The 22,420-nt window shown below is 43.1% G+C and overlaps 1 protein-coding gene across 1 annotated transcript; it reads right to left on the bottom strand.

The window, feature by feature from the left end:
• Window positions 1-399: 399 nt before the first annotated feature.
• LOC125345145 (vomeronasal type-1 receptor 1-like) lies at window positions 400-8,239 on the bottom strand. Its single transcript, XM_048337378.1, has 2 exons — window positions 8,068-8,239; window positions 400-1,364 (listed from the first exon to the last, which is right to left on the bottom strand). The coding sequence occupies exons 1-2, from the start codon at window positions 8,237-8,239 to the stop codon at window positions 400-402; spliced, it is 1,137 nt and encodes a 378-aa protein (XP_048193335.1).
• Between the last annotated feature and the right edge of the window lie 14,181 nt (window positions 8,240-22,420).

Below are 22,420 nucleotides of genomic sequence, written 5' to 3' on the forward strand. Positions count from 1 at the left end.
CAGGTGCTGGGGATATGGCCTAGTGGCAAGAGTGCTTGCCTCGTATACATGAGGCCCTGGGTTCAATTCTTCAGCACCACATATATACAGAAAACGGCCAGATGTGGCGCAGTGGCTCAAGTGGCAGAGTGCTAGCCTTGAGCAAAAAGAAGCCAGGGACAGTGCTCAGGCCCTGAGTCCAAGCCCCAGGACAGGCAAAAAAAAAAAACCTCAGCATTATAGTTCATATGTTATCCCAGATATCTCAGTAAAGAGATAATAGGAGGACAAGGGTCCAGGTTGACCTAGGGAAAAAGCATGGCTATATATATATATAACACATAACAAGAGTGAAAATAATTGAGACCATCTGTCTAGTTAAAGTGTAAATCCCACTGTGGCAAAAAAAAAAATCATGATTCAACTGTAAAATCTGATGTAGTGGAAGTTAACCAAATTATGGAAACATGTCTTTAGTGCAGATATAAAAACCTGAGTGAGACGGGTGTCTCTATTGATGAGCACAAAGGGGCTCAGTACTGAGAAACCTACACCTAGGAACAGAGAAGTGTCCACCAGCCACAGGCGTGGCAATTTACTTAGACTAATACAAGCAGTGGAAATGGCAGATAGGCAGTAGAAGGAGACAAACATGCTCACCAGGGTCAAGATGGTGCACGTGGCCCTGGCCTCGTGGTCAGGTCTTCGGGAGGGAATTCGGCTATGGATGTGTTGGACCCTCTCCTTGTGTCTGTGCAGGAAAAGAACCATGGAGACACTGGCCCAGATCATGAAAACCAAGCATACAACATCACTGAGAAATAATAAGACTGCATGTAATAAAGTTCCCAATGGTTGTGGTGGGACTGTGGAGCAGTATCTATAACGCAGGTGCACAGTGACATTTTGTTTATGTCTTGGGCCAATCACCTTCAGAGGCACAGAAAAATTTAGCAGGAGCTGCAGGATCCAGAAAAGGGAAGCACAGAAGCCAAAGCATCTGGGGAATCTAGTGCTGATCTTCCACCAAGAATTTCTAGTGCAAAGCTTTATGACCTGGAAGCCACTCAGAAAGCAGGTGGTGTTAAGAGAAATCCCTCTGGCTACTCTGAAGAAATACAAAACAATTTTACATCCAGTATCATCCAGGAAGTTCTTCCATCCAAAGCCTGCCATTGTCTGAGGGATCCCTCTGGATAAAACAACCAAGTTGTTAACAAAGACCAGATGGTTGAGGATGGGGTCTGTGGGCCTCACCTTCTGTCCAGTGAGTAGGGTATAGCTGTAGAGGCAAAGGAGAGTGGAGTTCCCCAGAAGCCCTGCTGCAGTTGGAATGAGGAAGGCAACCCCCATTACCATGTCAGCTTGGGTCATCACTTCTATATCTACAAAATAATATATTTTAATGTGAGATTAAAAACTAACACGAAATCAAGCAAGTATGAACAGGCTAGCTATTTGGTACTCAGAGTCTCGCCTGCAATCATAGCAACTCAGGAGCCTGAGATGGAAGGAATATGGTTCAAGATCTGAGGGTTGTGGTACAAGCAATCCAAGGCAGAAAAGTCCCATGAGACTCTTACCTCCAATTAAAAAGTGAAAAACCAAAACTGGTGCTATGGCTCAACATGGGAGATTCCTGTCCTTGAGTAAAAGAGCTTACCAAGGAATCAACAGGTCTTAGTTCAAGCCCTATGACTGACAAGAAATGAAAATGCTTGCCAAGTAAGGTGCCAGTTTCGAGGATTCACAGAACTCTGAAATCTGAGGATCACACTTCAAAGTCAGCTTGGGCAGGAGGTCTGTGAGTCTTGATGCCCATGTGAAATTATGATGTTGGGTCTACACAGTGCCGTCTTGGCTACTAGTGCCTTTTTTTCTGCATGGTTGGGGAAGGTACAGGCCCAAACACAGGTGATTGGCATGCCTGAATTCCTAGAGTCAGAGGAGGGTCTTGGAGAATAGGGTTCAGGATCTGTCAATTCTATGTGATGAACAGGTGAGACTCTGGAGCTTTCTGTGTCCCTGGCCCCTGACACTGAACGTTTTCAGACCCAGACCAAATCAGACCCCATTAAGCCATGCCTCCTGTCCTCTGGCTCCCCTCTGAAAACCATGACATCCCACCTCTGCTCTCCATTGCAGTACATCTGGTTTGTTCATATCGTTTTTCTTCAATTTCTTTCCTCTCCTGCACACATGGCTCAGATTTCTGCAGTGTTAAGTGTATTTGTGGGACTGAAGGTCTTTGTGGTAGGAGTCTACCTGCAGGGGCTAACTCTCCAATGAAAACTCCCAATTCAACCTTTCAAAATGTGGCATCTTTATTTCTGGGCACTGAGTTTGCCTACAATACATGAAACTACCAAATAAGGCAGAAATTGAGCTATTGTTCACGTGATAGACCATCAACCTTGAGTAAGATAAGGCAGGAACAATGCCCAGACCCTTAGATCAAGGGAATGGAAATGAAACAAAGAACAACTATATGAAATGCTATTTAATTTACTATCATGATTAGTGATAAATACAGATACTTCGTAGAATGATGAAGCATCAATTAACAACTTGCCCAAAGGGAATATTCTGCCCCCCCCAACCCCCGCACTTCTTTTTTTTGTGGCCTGGGTACTGCTCCAGAGAACATTTTTTCTCAAGGTTACCTGGAGCTCTCCCAGTCTGAACCACCGCTCCATTTCTGGTTTTCTGGTGGTGATTCTCAGAGAAATGTCTCATGGACTTTCCTACCTGAGCTTTTTATGAACCAAGAACCTCAGCTCTCAACCTCCAGAGGACCTAGGTTTACAAGTGCAAGCCTGACACAGATCATTGTTTCCTATAATAAAGGAGATTACCTTTGATAAAAACAGGTGAGGTTTTTTTTGCCAGTCTTGGGACTTGAACTCAAGGCCTGAGCACTATTCCTGGTTTCTTTTTTCTCAAGGATACCACCCTACTACTTGATTCACTGTGAAACTTCTGGCTTTTTCCATTTTTGTGGTGCTGAGGAGCTCAGGAATTGAACCCAGGACTTCATGCATGCTAGGCAAGTACTCTAACACTAAGCCACATTCCCAACCCCAAAACAGGTAAATTTGTGTAACACTTAATTTTGAGATGTGGAAAGAAAAGTACAATGTCTTAATGTATCCATATTAGAATTAAATAACAATGGAGGCATACTATAAACTGAGGAGACACAAGAATTGCATACTCTTCATTTGGTAAAATATACATCTTATTATCTTATAGGCAAACAAGTATAATCTGAATTTACTCTAGCAATTTCAAAGAATTAAGAAATGAAAACAAGGAGCTGGGGATATGGCCTAGTGGCAAGAGTGCTTGCCTCATATACATGAGGCCCTGGGTTCAATTCCCCAGCACCACATATACAGAAAATGGCCAGAAGTGGTGCTGTGGCTCAAGTGGCAGAGTGCTAACCTTGAGCAAAAAGAAGCCAGGGACGGTGCTCAGGCCCTGATTCCAAGCCCCAGGACTGGCTAAAAAAAGAAAGAAAAAAGAAATGAAAACAAGCCAGGTGCTGCTGGCTGATGCTTGTGTTCCTCACTCCTCCGGAGGCTGAGAGCTGAGGATTACAGTTTGAAGCAAACCTGTGCAGACAAATTTACAAGATTTTATGCCTACATATTAAAACCCAAAAGCCAGAAGTGGACCTGTGGTTCAAGTGATAATATACCAGCCTTGGGTGAAAAGCTAAGTGAGACACTGAGCCCTTAAGCTGGAGATCCTCCACTGCTGTGGTTTCTGAATGCCCCAGCCTCATCGGTGACTCAGGCACAAGGAGGGCTCTCACACGCTCTGATCATCAGCAGTTCTCAAAGGTGCAGAAAAGATTGGAATGAGTGCCTCTGGAACACTGACAGACTTAAATTTGCCCAATTCAACCTCTCAAAATGTGGCTTCTCTGTTCCTCTGTTTTGTGATCAAAAGATTTCAGTTGACGGGCTGAGAATAAGGCCTAGTGGTAGTGTACTCGCCTCCTATACAAGCCCTAGGTTCGATTCCTCGGCACCACATATATAGAACAAGCTGGAAGTGATGCCTGTAGCTCAAGTGGTAAAGTGCTAGCCTTGAGCAAAAACAAAAAAAAAAAAAACGAAGCTAGGTACAGTGCTCAAGCCCTGAGTTCAAGGCCCAGGACTGGCAATAAAACAAAACAAAAACAAAAAGTTGAAAGGATGCACTAAGCTAGGTGACCGTTGCTCAGGCATAGAAGTATAGCACCTCATGGAAGAGGCTGAAATGTGAGGATCAAGGTCTGAAGCTAGGACTTGTGGAGAAGTCTATGAGACTCTTATCTCCAAACACCCACCAAGGAAAATTAGAAGTGATGAGGTGGTTCAAAGTGTGAGAACACTAGCCTTGAGGACAAAAGCTCAGGGACATCACCCAGGGCCTGAGTTCAAGCTCCACAACTGAAAACAAAATTTTAAAAAATCCATACCTAGTATATGTGCAAGGGCATTGGGATCAAAAGCAGACAGAGAGAACTGGCTGGTACAAGAATGACAAGCCATAGTAGTTTCAATTAAAGTCAAATAGCTTCTTACATTCTTGTCATAACTTATCAGGTCACAAATTATTCCTTGGAGCAATCTCTTACAATGTTTGTCTTCAAAAGATATGTGATTGCTTTAAATGTAACCAGAAATCATATTGAGACATTACTCATGACAACAAAAAAATACGGAGTTGTATTAGATTATTTCAGCACAGAATACGCTAACCCTCGAGCACACAAAGCTGTGTGGTCCCAATGATATGAAGAGGCATAGAGCTTATCCAACACTGCTAGAGCCCAGTGACCCTCACAAAACATTTTTCTAAAAATAAAAGACATGCCACATCCCAACCCAGCCAGAGCACCAATATTTCAGAGGAAAATGATTTCTGCATGTTCTTGCAGGAATTACACTTAATACTTTCACTTACCCAAAAAGAACAGCTGCTGACAGAGTAGGAGTTTGCTGTGTTGACCAGAAGGGTAGAGCCAGCAGTCACAGCATGTATGCTCAGCCACTGAACCCCCAGATAAAGACTCAAGACTGCATGATCTCATCTCCTTTGTGGACGTGATCATCATGTCACCTGCAAGTGCAGTGACAGTGTGTGCTTGGGGAACAGAGTTTCCCTGTGACAAACACTGATGAATTGTGTATAGTCATGAGCACCACTAAACTTTCACAAAGATTTCCAACAGATGAGACTGCATGGTTAAGGAAGCCCAGGGAACATGGGGAAACTTTTGATCTCATTAGAAGTGAGTAGAAGAAAATGAAATGTATTGGATAAGATGATGAAACTGAGCCATATGGCTTTGGTGAATAGGGGTGGGATTTTTAAAAGTTTCTTTTGTCTCCAAGATGAAAATTCTTTCCTTAGCAAAGCATTATGTTCAAAAGTGGGGGTGAGGGGACCCCTGTGGCTCTTGCTTGTAATCTTAGCTTCTCAGCAGGCTGATATCTGAGAATCACAGTTCCAAGTCAGCCCTGATAGAAAGTCTATGAGACTGTTATCTTCAAGAGATTACTCAGAAAAGGCCAGAAGTGGAGTGCTGTGGCAGAAGTTCTAGAGCACTAGCATTGAGCCAAAGTAGCTCAGGGACAGCACTCAGACCCTGAGTTCAAGTCAAAGACTGCTGGGGAGTCATCTTGTCCTTAAGGGGGGAAGGGCGAGGACAGGGCTCCCAGGATGCCGCCCTTCCCCCAGCCCTGGGGCAGTGTGGAAGTGAGCCATGCCTATCTCCTTCTGGGTCTGGAACCAGAAGGGGTAGCTTTCAGACCATCCCCCACCTTGTGCCAGCTAGCACATGTGCTCTCCATTCCCGGGCTTTGTCCAGAGGGTGGTACTATGGGAAGTCACGTTAACCAGTGAGAGAGGTCCTTGGGAGCTGCTCTTGGATGGACAAGTTCGCCAGCCTATCGCCAGCTCATGCTCAATCCTCGTCATCACTGCTATATTACTGTGAGCCCCTCCCGATTAAATTGGATTGCTCTCCGAAGTGTCTCCAAGATCCGTCCTCGCCTGGCTTCCTTGGTGGGTAAGGAGGGAAGAAAAGGGGATCTCGTTCGGCCACGTGCACCTTAGGCTAGCCCGTGTCCCTTTGCTCCACCTTGGCTGCCCGCTGGTCAGGTGCCCAGGGGAGAGGGTGAAAAGGGGAGCACGGATAAGGGAGTAAGCTTAGCATCCCCACACCAGGGGAGGTAAATCTAGCCCGGCAAAAGACTATCAAAATAATAATAATAAATTGACTCAAGAAAAAGCAGGAAATCTGAATATCTACAAGAAGACAGGTTGCATCTCTAGTCAAAAAGCAAATCCCATACACATTCACAAACACAGAGGTGCTTACCTAGATTTGAATCACCACAATGAAATGATATATATTTTAGTAACAGATTACAGTAATTTAAGAAAACTATAACTTGTGAAAACTTTGTCAAGTGCATATGATGTTTCAGTTTACCATCAAGTAAATCTTATTTTGGTAGACCTGTTGGTATTGTGCATGATGTCAGAACTCATACTGAGTCTCTCACACTTTTAGGACAAGGATGGATTTCTAGACTGGTCCCCATTACATTTATGAGCTAACAGTTACACACACTTTCCTCTTGACCTGCCATTATGTCTCCTGGTCCATGTCAGTCAAGCATGGTAGATTTCTTCAGATCTCTGAAATCCACATTGCAGATTTTTCTAGATTATTCTTCTTTACCTTGAGATACTGGGAATAAATATGTTTAAGATAATATATTTTCAGCTACCTATCTGAAAAACCAAGTGATATACTTTTTTGTGCTAAATATTGAAGTTTATTTCTAAGTTTAATATTTCCACTCATTACATTTGCTCAACACAATTCATTAGGTAATGAAGAAAAGTTAAGGGTAAGTCCTGTAAAATAGGGTGAAAAGATTCATTTCTGGTACCTGTATTACTGATATTTAAACAGCAATTGAACCTTTCCTTATTCCTTGTTTAGACAACTAACAATGAAAGATCATTAGGCCCAATCCCTACATTGAAACTTTCTATAACTTTATTTTTTTTTAACTTCAGGGTCTTGCCTAAGCAATCACATCAATTCTGACACATTCCCATGGCCCCTTTTTGTCAGTTTCATATACATTCCTCCAGAATACCTCTTATTACATAATCATTTCATAATTTAAAAATAAAAATGTATGCCAGTAACTGGATTTTTATACCTGTAATTCTCGCTACACACAAGGCAGACATGTGAGAATTTCAGTTCCAAGCCAGTCTGACAGGAAAGTCCCTGACAGTCTTATCTCCAAAAAACTACTCAGAAAAGGCAAGAAGTGGCCCTGTGGCTTAAAATGGTACAGTACAACCAGTGAGGAAAATTTCTCAGGTACAATGTCGGGGCCCTGAGTTCAAGTCCCACAATTGGCCAATAATAATAATAATTTAAACCAAAGACTGATATAAGGTAAATGCAGGGTTTACAACTGTAAGGCGGAATCTAGAGGATGCAGATTCAAAGCCAACACAAGTAAACTGTTCATAAAATCCGATTTCAAGTACTAGCAAGGTGAGGTGGTGCACATCTGTCATCCCATCCATGTGAGAGGCTGAGACTGACATAATTCATATAAGTGAGCCTGAGCAAAAACATTTGCTAAGATTCTACCTCAAAATTTTAGTTCCCATCTGTTGTCGAAGATACTTCAGGAAACACATAAAAGGAGTATGAGGGTGGTGGCTGACCTGGGAAAAATTCAAGGCTATATCTCAAAAAGAACCAGAGTGAAAAAGAATGAGGGCCTGTGTCTAGTAGTAGAGTGCCTGCCCTAGTGAGTTCAGAGCATAGAGTCTAAATCCTAATGCTGCAAAAACAAAACTAGGATACAACTGTAAAAGCTGCTACAATGTATTGCATAATTTGTTTAACAAATTATGAAAAAGTTGTTTTAGAGCAGGAATAAAATCCCTGAGTGACACGGGAATCACGGCTGATGAGCACAAAGGGGCTCAATACGGAGAAACTTGTACCCAGTAATACAGTAGAGTCCACCAGCCATAGGTCAGGCTTCCTACCTAAACCAACAAAAAGACTGCAAATGGCAGACAGGCAGTAGAAGGAGACGAACATGCTTACCAGGGTCAGGATGGTGCGCATGGCCCTGGCCTCGTGGTCAGGTCTTCGGGAGGTAACCCGGCTATGGATGTGTCGCACCCTCTCCTTGTGTCTGTGCAGGACAAGGACCATGGAGACACTGGCCCAGATCATGAAAACCAAGCATATAGCATCAGTGGAAAACAAAAAGGCTCCAATTAAGAAAGGTCCAAAGGATTGCGGTTGGCCTGCGGAGCAGAATCTGTAACGCATAGACAGAGTTAGGTTTTGGTTATGTCTTGGTCCAGTCACTCTCACAGGCACAGAAACATTTACCAGGAGCTGCAGGATCCAGAACAGATAAGCCCAGAAGCCAGAGTGTTTTTGGAATCTAGTGCTGATATTCAACCAAGAATTTCTAGTGCAAAGTTTTGTGAACTGGAATCCACTCAGAAGACAGGTGATGTTAAGAGAAACCCCTCTGGCTACTCTGTAGAAATATGGAACAATTTTACATCCGGTATCATCCAGGATGTGCTTCCATCCCAAACCAGTCATCGTGTGATGGATCCCCATGGATAAAACAACCAAGTTATTGGCCAAGACCAGATGGTTGAGGATGGGGTCTGTGGGCTTTACTTTCTGTCCAGTGAGCAGAGTGTAGCTGTAAAAACAAAGGAGACAGGAGTTCCCCAGGACGCCTGCTGCAGTCTGAGTGAGGAAGAGAATCCCCATTGCCATATCAGCCTGTGTCATCACTTTCATATCTAGGAAATAATTGGTTTTATTGTGAGACCAAAAAAAAAAAAATAGCATGAGAACAATTGTCACAGGCCAGCCCCAGCATAAACTAGGATTCTGAAGGGCAAAGGGATTGATAATGAAGGAGATGAAGAGAAGGCTAATGGCACAACTCTGTTTATTTTAGCAAAATCCTTAGCTGTATACACCTTCTATATTTGCCACAAGTTTGCAAAATGTTGTCCTAGGACCCACTGCGGGGGCAGGGATGTGCAGACAGCAGGCATCCTTCCTCATTCTATTCCAATCAATCCTTCTCTACCATGCTACCTCAGATAAGAAAGCCCCCCAGGCCCAGAGGCTGGTTGCTTCAAATAAGATATATAACATAATTAGTAAGAAGCACTTCCCCCAAACAAAAGGGAAAAGATTTGCAGCCCTGATGGATGGAGTCAATGGCTGTGGAGCTTGTGCTCACACCTTGCCAGCTCCTGGCACCCCAGGGTTTGCAACATCTCCCCCTGTTTTCTTTTTTAAATTGAGCAAGTGCCTATCAGCCTGGACCTGGACTAAGGAACAGGTCATACATCTCAGGAGGAATAGCAGAGAAATAAAAACCAAAACAATGAACAGGAAAATTCCTAAAGAACACCGAAAAGAGTGGTGTAACACATTTTCTGGGTAAAATCCCTGTAGGTAATGGAGAACTGAGGCAGCTAAGTCTGTGGTGTCTTCCACCTGTAGGGCATAGTGGTCAATATCATATATCTGTCCCTGAAGCTGCATCATGTCAAAGCTCAAATTATCATGGGACCACATTCCTAAAATATGACGCTGGATATTGGTCCAAGTCACTTTTCCATCATATTTAAGAGGGGAAACACAAATGTATTGATAATTAGCATGGCAAGTCATTTTTACCTGATTATGAACATACAGCATGGCTGTTTCTAAAGCATTCAGACATTCTGTGATCTTTTCATCTATTCCCGCCTGTGTCCCAAGGGGACCAGAAACAGTTTTAGGCAAAGTATTAAAATGCCGTGCTGTATGTATGGTTTGGGTAAGGGCCAAAGTGGAAGCAGTGGCACTAGCAATGAGAGTAATGGTAACAATAATGCTGGCAATCAATGTTCCCAAATATCTGTGGGAGCAGCTAAGAGCTTTGTGAACCTCAACAGCAAATTGAAGCCCTAAGTCACTATGCCATGGTTCCATCAACTTCACAGGCAACATAAGATAAGGGGGTTGCATAGTTACAAACACTGTAAGTGCTCCAGGATGTTTGAGATTACTTATGCAGTTAGTGAGAACACAATTATTCCTGCAAGAGGCATGAAACACATCCCCATACTTTACAACCACACCTGACCCAACCACCAGCATGTCAGGATGCATAACACAAGCTTCCACAGTAAATGACACAAATTCAGGGGATGGGATAGGTCCCTGGGATGAAGGCACAGGAAGGTAAGAGGCATTAGTCCAAGTAGGCCTCAGGGCAGCAGCCAGTCTCCAGATGTCAGGGTGACTTTGTCCACGTGGGCTGACCAAGATGGTGGCCAGCAATATCCCATTGATCATGTCACTCCTCTGGGACCAGTTCTGCAATGCAGAGTGGGGGACTCCCACCACTGGAAGAGTGGACAAGATGTCAAACCCACAGGCCCTCCATGGTGGCTGGTTATCGGCAGCTGCGGAAACCTCTGGGCATAGTAGAATCCAGGTGGGGTGAAGAGCATCTCCTACCAAAGCAACTCTAGAAGTGTTATGCATAAGCTTCATATTTTTCCATCTGAATATCTTTTCTCCCCTAAAAAAAACAAGGCCATAGTCTATCCCTGAATACCTTACAATACATGTACATTCTACCACATTAACATATAAATGCATGCTGTCCGTTGACATGGAAATAGGCAGGCTAGCAGACAGCCCTTTCCATTCTATTGTCTTTGAACATGGCTCCAGAAATCCAGCACTTTCTCCCCCAAAGAGCCCTGTGGCATTGGTGAACACTCTCATGGACGGCTCCTTCCATGACACTGGACCGGCAACAGGGGGTTCAGGCAAGTAGGCCCAGTGGACTTCAGCCGACACCTGGGCAAAAGTTATCAAGGCCAGCATAGCCATAAACATGGTTTCAGGCATGTGAGTCTTTCCTGATTCTTCCACTGTCTCCTGACTCTTTGAGGTTAGGGCCTCTATTTGCCCCCATGTCGGCAATGGAGCCCCCCAGCTGAAGGTTTGAGGCACATGCTCCTTGAAGCTCATTTTCTGGAATGACTGACAGAATCTCAGCATGGCTGATTAGCCAGCCTGGAATCCACCTTGGTGCCTTGGCATCCTGTGGGAAAACACAAGCATATCCTCGGCCCCATGGGAAGAGGAGATCGGGACCATTCCAGACTCCTGTCAGAAGATATTTCCATCACATCATTGTCGTGGTCATGGCAGCTCCGTCCCATCGGTGCTGCCTAGCAGTGAAGCCATCCAGGGAGACATTCAAGAAATTTAAAGCAAAAATAGATAGGGATACAATGGTATGTGGTGAAGCCTTACGGGGAGCGAATTCCCTTTTTTATTTTTTGAATTTGATTTTTTAAAGTAGCTGGACTCACTGCACAATGGCTGCGCCTTGAAGATTCTAGGGATACCCGTGATTAGAGTAATAGTTGTGAGCACAATGTTTTAAAAGCCTGAGAAGTATAGACAGGAACACTGTCAGTTTTAATTTGTTGAGGCAAATCTATAAGCTGCAAATAACTGCAAATAAATGTGCAGCAACAGCTCTATTAGCCTCTCTTGTGTGACAGCAGGCAAAAAGCAATCCAGAGTAAGTGGCTACCGAAACAGGAATATAGGACAAGTGGCCAAAGGAGGGGACATGGGTCCCATCCATTTGCCACAACTTCCCAGGCAGGAGACAACATGGGTCAACTCAATGGGCACATTGACAAACAATAGCAGGGGTTTCTCATGTGTTAATCTAAACTGTCTACGAAGGGTAGCTGCAGTTTGATCAAATTGTTTTGTTTTGTTTTGCCAGTCCTGGGGCTTGAACTTAGGGCCTAAGCACTGTTCCTGGCTACTTTTTGCTCAAGGTTAGCACTCTACCACTTGAGTCACAGCACCACTTCTGGATTTTTCTATGTATGTGGTGCTGAGGAATCGAACCCAGGGCTTCATGTATACAAGGTGAGTACTCTTTACCAGTAGGCCGTATTCCCAACCCTTGATCAAATTTTTGATGGGTGTCACGTGTGGCATCAACAGGACATTGAATAAGCACAGCAAGCTGAGTTAACTCATCAGCAAGGGCATTGCCATGTGTTAAAGGTCCAGTCAAAAGAGAATGAGCACGTATATGACAATAAATACAGGCGCTGTGCGCTGTAACAGTTCTTGCTGGAGGGAAGTAAAAAGGTGCAGCAGCTCCTCATCTGAAGTAAGAATAATGACATCCTGGATACATTGTAAAACAGAAAGCTTAAGTACAAAATTATAGCAAACCAATACTGCTGTAAAGTCAACACGGTGGCAAACAGCTCCACCCTTGTGCAGAAGTGCTATTATATTGAACCTGTGTGGTGGAAGTATGATGAGGGCATTGCAACATGAGCCCCACTTTTCCATTGTTAGACTCATCAATAAGTACATTGGGAGCATCAGTTCCCAATAGGCTTGGGGGAAATAAAGGAGCAGGCAGTAATACAGTGATCATCAGCAAATTGTAATAACGGTGATGTGGGCAGTGAAAAAGTAACTGCCCAGGAAAATTGCCATTCCATGGAAGTTTGTAACAGGCTTTCAAACTCAGACCTAGTCATGTGCAGGCCTAATGCATCAGGCTCATGCCCAATCAACGAAATACAGTGCCTACTTCCCTTAGAAATAAGTGAGGAAATTAGGGCAATCAAGGGGATAATTATACTCATGGAATGCAAAAAAATATCCGTTAAATGGGAGCATCCTGCCAAAGAACAGCAATAGGAAATTTACTAAAATTTAAAATGTATAAAACAATAGGTTGGGAATAATCTACACAAATAAGTTGGGCTCACTAATTGCACATTTAATAACTTTTAAGGCCTCAACTGGTTTAGGTGTAAGTTTTGTTGGAGAGGCTGAGGTAGAGTCCCCCTATAAATTTGGAAAAGGGGTTGTAACTGTTTGGAAGTAATTCTTTTTTGTTTTGTTTTGTTTCGATTTTCCAGTCCTGGGCCTTGGACTCAGGACCTGAGCAGTGTCCCTGGCTTGTTTTTGCTCAAGGTTAGCACTCTGCCACTTAAGCCACAGGGCCACTTCTGGCCTTTTTCTATATATGTGGTGCTGGGGAATCGAACCCAGAGCTTCATGTATAGGAGGCAAGCACTCTTGCCACTAGGCCATATTCCCAGCCCTGGAAGTAATTGTTTGGTTTTTTTTGCCAGTCCTGAGCCTTGGACTCAGGGCCTGAGCACTGTCCCTGGCTTCTTTTTGCTCAAGGCTAGCACTCTGCCACTTGAGCCACAGCGCCACTTCTGGCTATTTTCTGTATATGTCGTGCTGGGGAATTGAACCCAAGGCCTCATGTATAGGAGGCAAGCACGCCACTTCTGGCTATTTTTTATATATGTGGTGCTGGGGAATTGAACCCAGGGCCTCATGTATACGAGACAAGCACTCTTGCCACTAGGCCATATCCCCAGCCCCCTGAAAGTAATTCTTAATGGGAGGCAAGTCCAATTAATATCCCCCAGTAAATTTTGAAAATCATTAAGAATTTGTAACTGTTCAGTCCTTATTTTTAGCTATTGGGGAATGACCCTCCTGCTGGAGATGTGATAACCTAAATATGAAACGGGGTATTGTCTCTGAACTTTTTCAGGGGCCACAATCAGGTTATATAGCCATAAGGACTGTTGCATATCCTGGAAAATACGATCAACTTGTTGCTCAGTGGATGCTCCAAATAGGATGCTTCAATTAGTCTATGTAATGAATAATATAGGCAGAGGGATATTTTTTACGTATTGGCCATATGGCCTTATCCACATATAGCTGGCGTAACGTGGGGCTGTGGGTCATTCCGCGGGGCAGCACTGTCCATTCATATCTGTCGTAGGGCTGAATGATATTAATGCTGGAAACAGAAATGGCAATTTTTCTCCATCCCCTGGATACAGAGGTACGGTAAAAAACAAAAACAAATCCAATCTTTTAAATCCAAAACCAACAGGGCAAAAGATAAGATGAATAGCTGTTGGTGAGGGCAAGCCCGGTTGTAAGGTGCCCATAGGAAACATGGCCTTGTTAACCTCCCTCAAGTCCTGGAGAAGTCTCCATTTTCCTGGTTTCTTTTTAATAACAAATGTAGGGATGTTCCAGAAGCTAGTGGAAAGTTTAATATGAAATTGTAACAAATTGCTCGTGAACTAGAGACTTGGCAGCTTCAAGTTTTTCCTCAGGTAAGTGCCACTGATCCACTGATCTTGAAGTTTTCCAACATATAGGTTCTGCATGTAAAGCTGCCATTATCAGTGGCCCTGTTGAAAACCCAAGCCTTGTCTGTCTGGGTTTGCAACAGGCTGGTAAGGTTTCAAACTTCCTTTCCCTTGCAGTCCCAGACTTGACATCCCATCATACCCTTGATTAAGCATTTTTTGAGTAACAACTGGACTGGGACTGTGGATGTAAGCACCCATCTGAGACAGCACATACGGTCCCCTGGATTTACTGGGAGATCAGGCAAAACAAATGGCTGAAAAATGCCTGAATGGCACTCCTTGGTTAGCCACCATAGTGTGGCAGAACTTTTTGGAGTAACTTTGGACATGCCTATACCCTGCAGCAGGGTGAGGTTATCCTCTTTTGTAGGGGGCCACTGTAGGCCAGATATAACAGAAGCATCAGCTCCGGGGTCAATTGGACCTGTAAAAAGCTTCTCTCCTCTAAAATTCTCTGAAGCCAACAGGCCATATCTGTGGAGCTAAAGCCTCTATTTCCCCAGATCGGTTGAAGAAACTCATTAAAAAGAGGAAATAAAAAGTAAGTAAAAGAAGTAAAATTAATTGGGCAATGGGAGTATGTACAGAAACAAGCAAGGTTCCTCTTTCCAGTCCAGCCATGATTTTAATTTTTCCTGTATAATGATTATCAACAACATCTGGAGAGACAATCCTTTCATACTCCAGATGGACCTGCTCAATATGAACTCTACTGTCCCAGGAGGCAAAGTCTTAAAAACCGTCATTTAGCCCCTGTCTGATCTTACACAACTGCTCAGTCCAGGCCCCAGAAGTAGGAAACTTCCACCAGGCTTTGGTTGCACATTTACTAATTTGCCCATAAGCAACTTTGGGGTAATTGGTGAACATCAGAATATTCACCTGCACCCACCAGCATGTCATAGGATACAGGGATGTTGGTGTAGTTATTGTATTTTGCCACCTCATCAGACCTTTCCATCCATTCTGCCTTCCATAACAAATAATCTCCTCCACTGAGGCAGGCCTGAGCAATTGTCTTCCAATCCCATGGGCATAATGCCTGTCAGGCAAAACTATCAATCAGGGATAACGTAAAAGGAGCAGTTGCCCCATATTGAGCAGTGGAAGTCCTAATTTCTTTCAATTTTTTAAAATTTAAAATATACTGCCGGTTGTCTTTGTCTTGTAAAACAAGAAAAAGTTGGAAATCCCCAGTATCTACACACACACACACACACACACACACACACACACACACACACACTCCTTTGCAGTCAGTATAGCCTTTTGAACTGCACACATAGATGGAGGAGTTTGAATTAGGAGGGGGCAGTAGTTACCTTCCCCCTTCATCACAGGGAAGGTGGCTCTCACAGGGGCAGGCATGTGGAAGGGCCCGCGCACTGGAGGGTCTTTGTATTTTTTATGGAGAACATCAAAAGACTGACTCAGACCTTCTATACTTCTAACACTCTCACACTCTGATGGACAGCCCTCTCCCTTCTCCTCTGATACACAGAGGAGGGTTTCTTTATGTTTCTCCACAATGATTTTATAGAAATAACTTCAATCTAGTGATCAGGATCCAGACTCGCTGTAATCATGTTTCAAACAGAAAATGTCTGAGGGGGAATAGGTTGTTTTTCTCTATTTTTTATCTGATTCTTTAATTCTTGGGCCACCTTTTGTCATATGGCAAGTCCACTGTTCCCTCTCAGGGAACCGGGGGCAGAGATTCTCTATAACCTCAAAAAATTCCTCTAGCCCATCTCAACTAATCTTACACCCCTTTTGCCAAAGGGCCAACAGAAACAGTGGCCTTCTTTGCTCTGTTTCATCCCCATATTACGTCTCCATCTCTTTTCCTTTTTCTATTTCCTTTCTGCTACTGCACTCTGCAGTCCCCTTACCTGTCTACTTCTGTGCGGGAGAAGTCCTTCCAATAATTTCCTCAGGTCCCTGTTCAGGCGCCAGGTGCCACGGGCCAGCCACAGCATGAACAAGGATTCCGAAGGCAAGGGGATTGATGATGAAGAGATGGAGAGAAGGCTGATGGCACATTTCTGTTTATCTTAGCAAAAGCCTTAGCTATATACACCTGTATTTGTCACAAGTTTTCATAATGTTATCCTAGGATACATGGGGGGAGGGGTGGGCAGACAGCAGGCATCCTTCCTCATTCTATTCCAATCAATCCCTGTCTACCATGCTCCCTCAGATAAGCCCCCAGGCCCAGAAGCTGGTTGCTTCAAATAAGATAGAGAACACAATTATTAATAAGCACTTCCTCAAATCAAAAGGTCAAAAATTTGCAGCCTTGTGGGTTGGAGTCAATGGCTATGGAGCCTTTGCTCACAGGCTGCCATCTCCTGGCACCCCAGGGTCTGCAACATACAACCATGCTAGTGAAGCCAGGAGCCTGAGGGTCTCAGTTTACAGCCAGCTAGGGCAGACATGTCCCTGTCAGACTCTCATCTCCAATTAACCACTCAGAAAGAGGATGTGACACTGTGACTCAAGTGGCAGAGGGGAGGCTTGCATACAAGCACCCTTCGGCATAGCACCCAGGCCTGATTTCTAGCCCAACAACCAACAACAAGAAAAGAATTACATGAAATGTTATGTGAATTAATAGCATGGTTAGTGATCCACATAGACACTTGATATCGACCAACATCTCGCCTATAAGAAACCCTTCTTTTCCTTTTTGTTTGTTTGTTGTTGTTTTTTTTGTCATCAGTTGGGCCTCCATGCTTTAATTGAGCTCTTCAGCTCAAGCCCAGTTCTCTCCCACATTGAGCCACAATTCCACTTCTGGTTTTTGTGGTAGTGAACTGGAGATAAGAGTCTCATGGACTTTCCTGCCAGGCTAATTCAAACCAGGATTCTCAGAACTCAGCCTCTTGAGTAGCTATGATTACAGGCCACCCTGAGCTCAACAAGGAACATTATTTCTTATAATAAAGGAGACTATCTTAGATTAAAATAAAACAACCAAAATTTTGTAAAAGAACACTTAGTTATGAGTAACATGGAAAAAAAAGTACTGTGGAAGGGGTAACAAGCTTGACAAGAAATGTGCTCACCACCTTCCTATATGTAACTGTAAGCCATCTATATATCACCTACACAATAAAATTCAATTTCATGGAAAAAAAAGAGTACAACATCTTAATACATTCACATCAGAATTAAATAACAAAGGAGACATACTATAGGCTAAGAAGGCAACACAAGGATTACAAGAGCCTCAATTCATAAAAGATATACTTACTAGTGTATTAGCAAGCAAGTATAATCTGAATTTATTCTAGCAATGTTAAATAATTAAGAAATCCAAAGATGCCAGGTGTTGGTGGCCGGTGTTGTTATCCTACCTACTCAGAAGGCTGAGACCTGAAAATTGCAGATAGATGCCAACTCAGCCAGGAAAAGTCTATGAGACTCTTGCCTCCAATAAACTACTAAGAAAAGGCTGAAAGTGGAACTGTGGTTCCAGTGGTAGAGTGCTAACCTTGAGCACAAAGAGGCTCAGGAACAGTGCCCAGGCCCTGAGGTCAAGTCCCAGGAGTGGCAAGTAAAAAATAAAAAAATGGAAAGTATATACAGAAGTATATGAGATCATTCAGCAGAGAATGCTCTTCTGCGAGTACACCAAGCTGTATGGTCTCCAGGATATGAAGACATGTGGCACTGCAACAAGACTGCTAGCCAAGGGGGGAGAGAGGCCTGGGTCTCTCAACACACATTTTTCCTAACAATAAAAGACATGGGCCACTTTCTAATCCCCCACAGCAAAACATTTTACAGAGAAGATACTTTTGCATATTCTGACATGAGTTACATTTAGTACTGTCACTTACCTGAAAAGAATAGCTGCTGACCCAGTAGGAATTTGCTGTCAGGACAAGAGGAGCAGAGGCAGTAGTCACAGTGTATATACTCACCCACGGAAGCCCCAGATGAAGGCTCAGGATTGCATGATCTCATCTCCTTTGTGGACGTGATCATCGTGTCACCTGGAAGTGCAGTGGCAGTGTGTGCATGGGGAACAGAGTTTCCTTGTGACAAACACTGGTGAATTGTGAATACTCTTGAGCACCGCTAAACTTTCATAAAAAATTCCAAGAAATGAGCCTATATGGGAAAGCACGTCCAGGGAATATGCAGAAACTTTTAAAGATGATCTCATTTATAATGAGTAGAGGAAAAGGAAATTTATTGTATGAGTGTGAAACTAAGCATATGGATTTGGTGGATTTTTAGGGTGATTTGTTTCTTTTGTCTCCAATATGCAATTTCTTTCATTAGCAAAGCATTAAGTTAAAAAGAAAAGGAAAATGAAAAAAAAATGAGTGTCTGTGGCTCAACAATGTGATCTTAACTAGTAAGGAGTCTTGAGATCTGGGGATGTGGCTAAAAGCCAGCCTAGACACAAAGTCTGAAAGACTGTTATCTGCACACACTCAAACACACACAGTCTCTCATATGCATAATCACCTACATTTGAATCACCACATTCAAATGATGTGTGTTGTAGGAACAGTTTCTAGTCATTTAATAAAATTAAAACTTTTGAAGTATATACTACTTTTTGGTTCAACATCAACTAAGTCATCTTCTGGAGGACTGTTCATGTTGTGCATGAGGTCAGGCCTCCAATTGAGTCTGTCATACTTTTAGAACAAATATGGAATACTGAGCTGGCCTTGCATTATATTTAGGCACCAGAAGTTACAGAGGTTACTAATTAACTTGCCACTATGTCTCCTGGTCCATGTCAAACATGGTGGATTTCTTCAGATTCTGAAATCCCCATCTTCCAAGTGAGAGATCATTCTGGATTACTCTCGTTTATCTCATGATGCCAGAGCTAAATGTGTTTGAAGTTAGTATGTTTTCAGGTGCCTATTTAAAAACACTAGTAATAACATGTTGTTTTTGTAGTAGATATTGAACTTTATTTCCAAGTTTAATATTTCAACTCATTACAATAACTCAGCATGTTGTAAAGTATCTCAGTGAGGAAACACAGAAACCACACAGTGAGAGAACCAGGAATCTTTTTGAAGAGCCAGAGAGTGCAGGGGACTCCTGTCACAAAGACCTGCAACCCCTGGAATACACTGAACACTGTCAGAAAATTGAGCCATGATTGATTGTTTTGTTTAGTTTTCTCTTGTATTCCCTTCCAGTGGTTGTATTCCTGCTACCACTATATCTCATCTGAATACCCTGGATACTGTTTATACGGGTACTAGAACTGGGGAAGGTAAAGGGAATACCAAAATGGAAAGACAAAGGACAAAAAGACAAACCATTCCAAAAGCAATACTTACCAAACCATTTGGTGTAAATCAACTGCACAACTCGGGGGGAGAGGATAAGGGGGAAGGGAGGTGGAAATGAGGGAGGAGGTAACAAGTTGAATAAGAAATGTACTCACTGCCTTACAAAGAATCTGTAACCCCTCTTTACCACACTTTGACAATAAAGAAAACAGTTTAATTAAAAAAGAGAAAAGAAAATTGAGGCATGAGAGGAGAGGAAAGAAAGAGCAGCAAAACAATTCCAACAATCCAGATCAACACCCACAGACAGCTGAAAAGGAACACCATAGTGACTGCAGGACAGACAGGAGAAATAACAGAAAGAAAATGCAGAAATAACTTCTCTATGAAATATTTGAGCTGTGGGGAGTTAGGATGTGCCATGTCTTTTATGTTAAGGAAAAATGTTTGGTCAGGGTCCCAGGCCCCTACAGCAGTGTTGGTGCAGCTCCACATCTCTTCATATCCTGGAGACCACACAGCTTTCTGTGTTCAGGGGTAGAGCATTCTCTGCTGAACTGGTCTAATACTATATTTTTTGTCATTAGTAATGTCTCATTGTGATTTCTGGCCACATTTAAATAATCACATATTATTTGAAGATAAACACTGGAAGAGATTGTTCAAAGGAATAATTAGTGACTTGACAAATTATGACAATAATGTAAGAAGCTAGTTGACTCTAATTGAAACTGCCTTGCCTTGTCGTTCACATCCCAGACAATTTTCTTCGATTGTTCCCTCTCTCTCTGTCTTCTGTCTCATTGCGGTTGCACTTATCTTACTTAAGGAGATTCTTTATTTATTTTTAGTCGTGGGTCTGGAACTCAGGGCCTGGAGGCTGTCACTGCACTTTTTTGCTCAAGGCTAGTGCTCTACCATTTGAGCCACAGGACCACTTGCAGTCTTCTTGGTGGGTATTGGGAGATAAATGTCTCCTGGACTTTCCTGCCTGGGTTGGCTTCAAACTTCCATCCTGAGAACTCAGTATTGTGCGTTGTTAAGATTATAGGCACAAGTCCATGGTATCTGTTTTAGGAGATTTCTTTTCAAATGAAAATTTTTAGCCAGAAACTCTAATTCATCAGCAAATATATCTATGGACACAGCAGAGGCACTTAATGGATGCTTTTCTGCATCTTTGGGAGTTGTTTATGATCAGAGATTGAGAGCCCTAGTTGTCCGTGATTCATTCAGGAGACTGGAGCATTTGGAAACCAGGGCAAAGTGAGATCTCCAGTTTATGGGCTTGAATTCAGGACCTCTGTCTCTGGCTTAATTTTTCATTCAAGGCTGGGGTTCTGTCACTTGAGCCACACTTCCTTTCTGCATTTGGGTTGGTTAATTGTAGATACAAAGTCTCATAGATTTGTCTGCTCAGGTTGGCTTCAAACTGTAATCCTTGTCTCTCAGCCTCCTGAGTGGCTATGATGACAGGTATCAGCCAGGAGCACCTTGCTTCTTTATAGTTCTGTTTTGAAAGTGCTATTGTAAATTCAGACTGTATTTTCTTGCTAGTATACTTGTCAAAGGCAGGTGGATGCCTGTCCCAATGATTTGCAGTGCCTCAAATATACTTAATCACTGTTAGAAAACTGAGCCATGAGAACAAGCAAGGAAACAAAGACCTAAAACACAAAAACCAACAAACCAGATCAACTCAAATGGAGAGCTGATGTGGGATTCCATGGTGTCCAGAGGAGAGCCAGGAGCCAGGAGGCAGGGCATAATGGTGCCTGAGCAGGTCAGGGTCAGGGGACAAGGTTACAGAGAGCTTCAGACTCTCACAAGCTCAAGGCACAGGACTGACAGGTCTAGTAACTAACAGTCCAATCCTGCCTGTAGGAATTCAGGCAGTCCACCACCTAGGGGTGGGACTTCACCTTTCTCCACCACTTGGTCAATATGGCACCGGATAGACACCGCATCATTATTTCAAATGAGGATCAGAGTCTCACAGACCTCTTGCCTGGACTGACTTTGATCCATGATCATCAGATCTCAGCCTCCCGGGTCATTAGGATTACTGGTGACTTGCTTGGCTACTTTTTTTTTTCTGTTTTTGATGGTGATAGGGCTTGAACTAAAGCATGGGTGCTGTGTGAGTTCTTTTGCTCAAGGCTAGCATTCATCCACTTTGAGGCACACACCAACTTCTGTGTTTTGACTGGTTAATTCCAGCTAAGTGTTTCATGACCCTGTTTTTCCTGGGCTGATTGGAACGCTGATCCTCAGATATTGAACCATGATTCATAGTCTCAGCCTCTACAAGAGCTATGGCTCAAGCAGTAGAGTGCTAGCCTAGAGGAAAAAGAAGCCAGGGACAGTGCTCAGGCCCTGAGTTCAAGTCCCAGCAGTGGCAAAAAAACCCCACAACAGGTTGATGTTCTATCCCTTGAGCCACGCTTCCACGTTCGGGTTTTAGGTGGTTAATTGTAGGTAAAAAGTTTTTCATAGGTGTATCTGCTCAGCCTGGCTTCAAAGTGAAATCCTCAGGTCAGCCTCCTGAATAGATAAGATGACAGGCATCAGCAATCAGAACTTGGCATCTTCTGATCTCTTTTTTGAAACTGCCAGGGTAAATTCAGATTATGCTTGTTTACTAATACACTAATAATTGAAGTTTTTGTAATGATAGTGTTTCCTTCTCAGTCTACAGTATGTCTCTGTTGGTATTTAATTCTGATATGGATACATTAATATATTGTACTTGTCTGTCCATATTTCTCCTTTTTGCATCTTTTTTTTTCTTTTTTTGCCAGTCCTGGGGCTTGGACTCAGGGTCTGAGAACTGT

This window comes from Perognathus longimembris, unplaced genomic scaffold (assembly GCF_023159225.1).
Source record: "Perognathus longimembris pacificus isolate PPM17 unplaced genomic scaffold, ASM2315922v1 HiC_scaffold_5346, whole genome shotgun sequence".
In the NCBI taxonomy this organism is placed as follows: Eukaryota; Metazoa; Chordata; class Mammalia; order Rodentia; family Heteromyidae; genus Perognathus; species Perognathus longimembris.

Excerpts from the sequence above, each read along its gene's own strand:
- LOC125345145 (XM_048337378.1), bottom strand. The coding sequence starts at position 8,239 with ATGGTCCTTGTCCTGCACAGACACAAGGAGAGGGTGCGACACATCCAT. Across the intron at positions 1,365-8,067 it reads CAGTCTTTTTGTTGGTTTAG|ATATAGAAGTGATGACCCAA; the intron begins GTAGGAAGCCTG and ends ATTATTTTGTAG.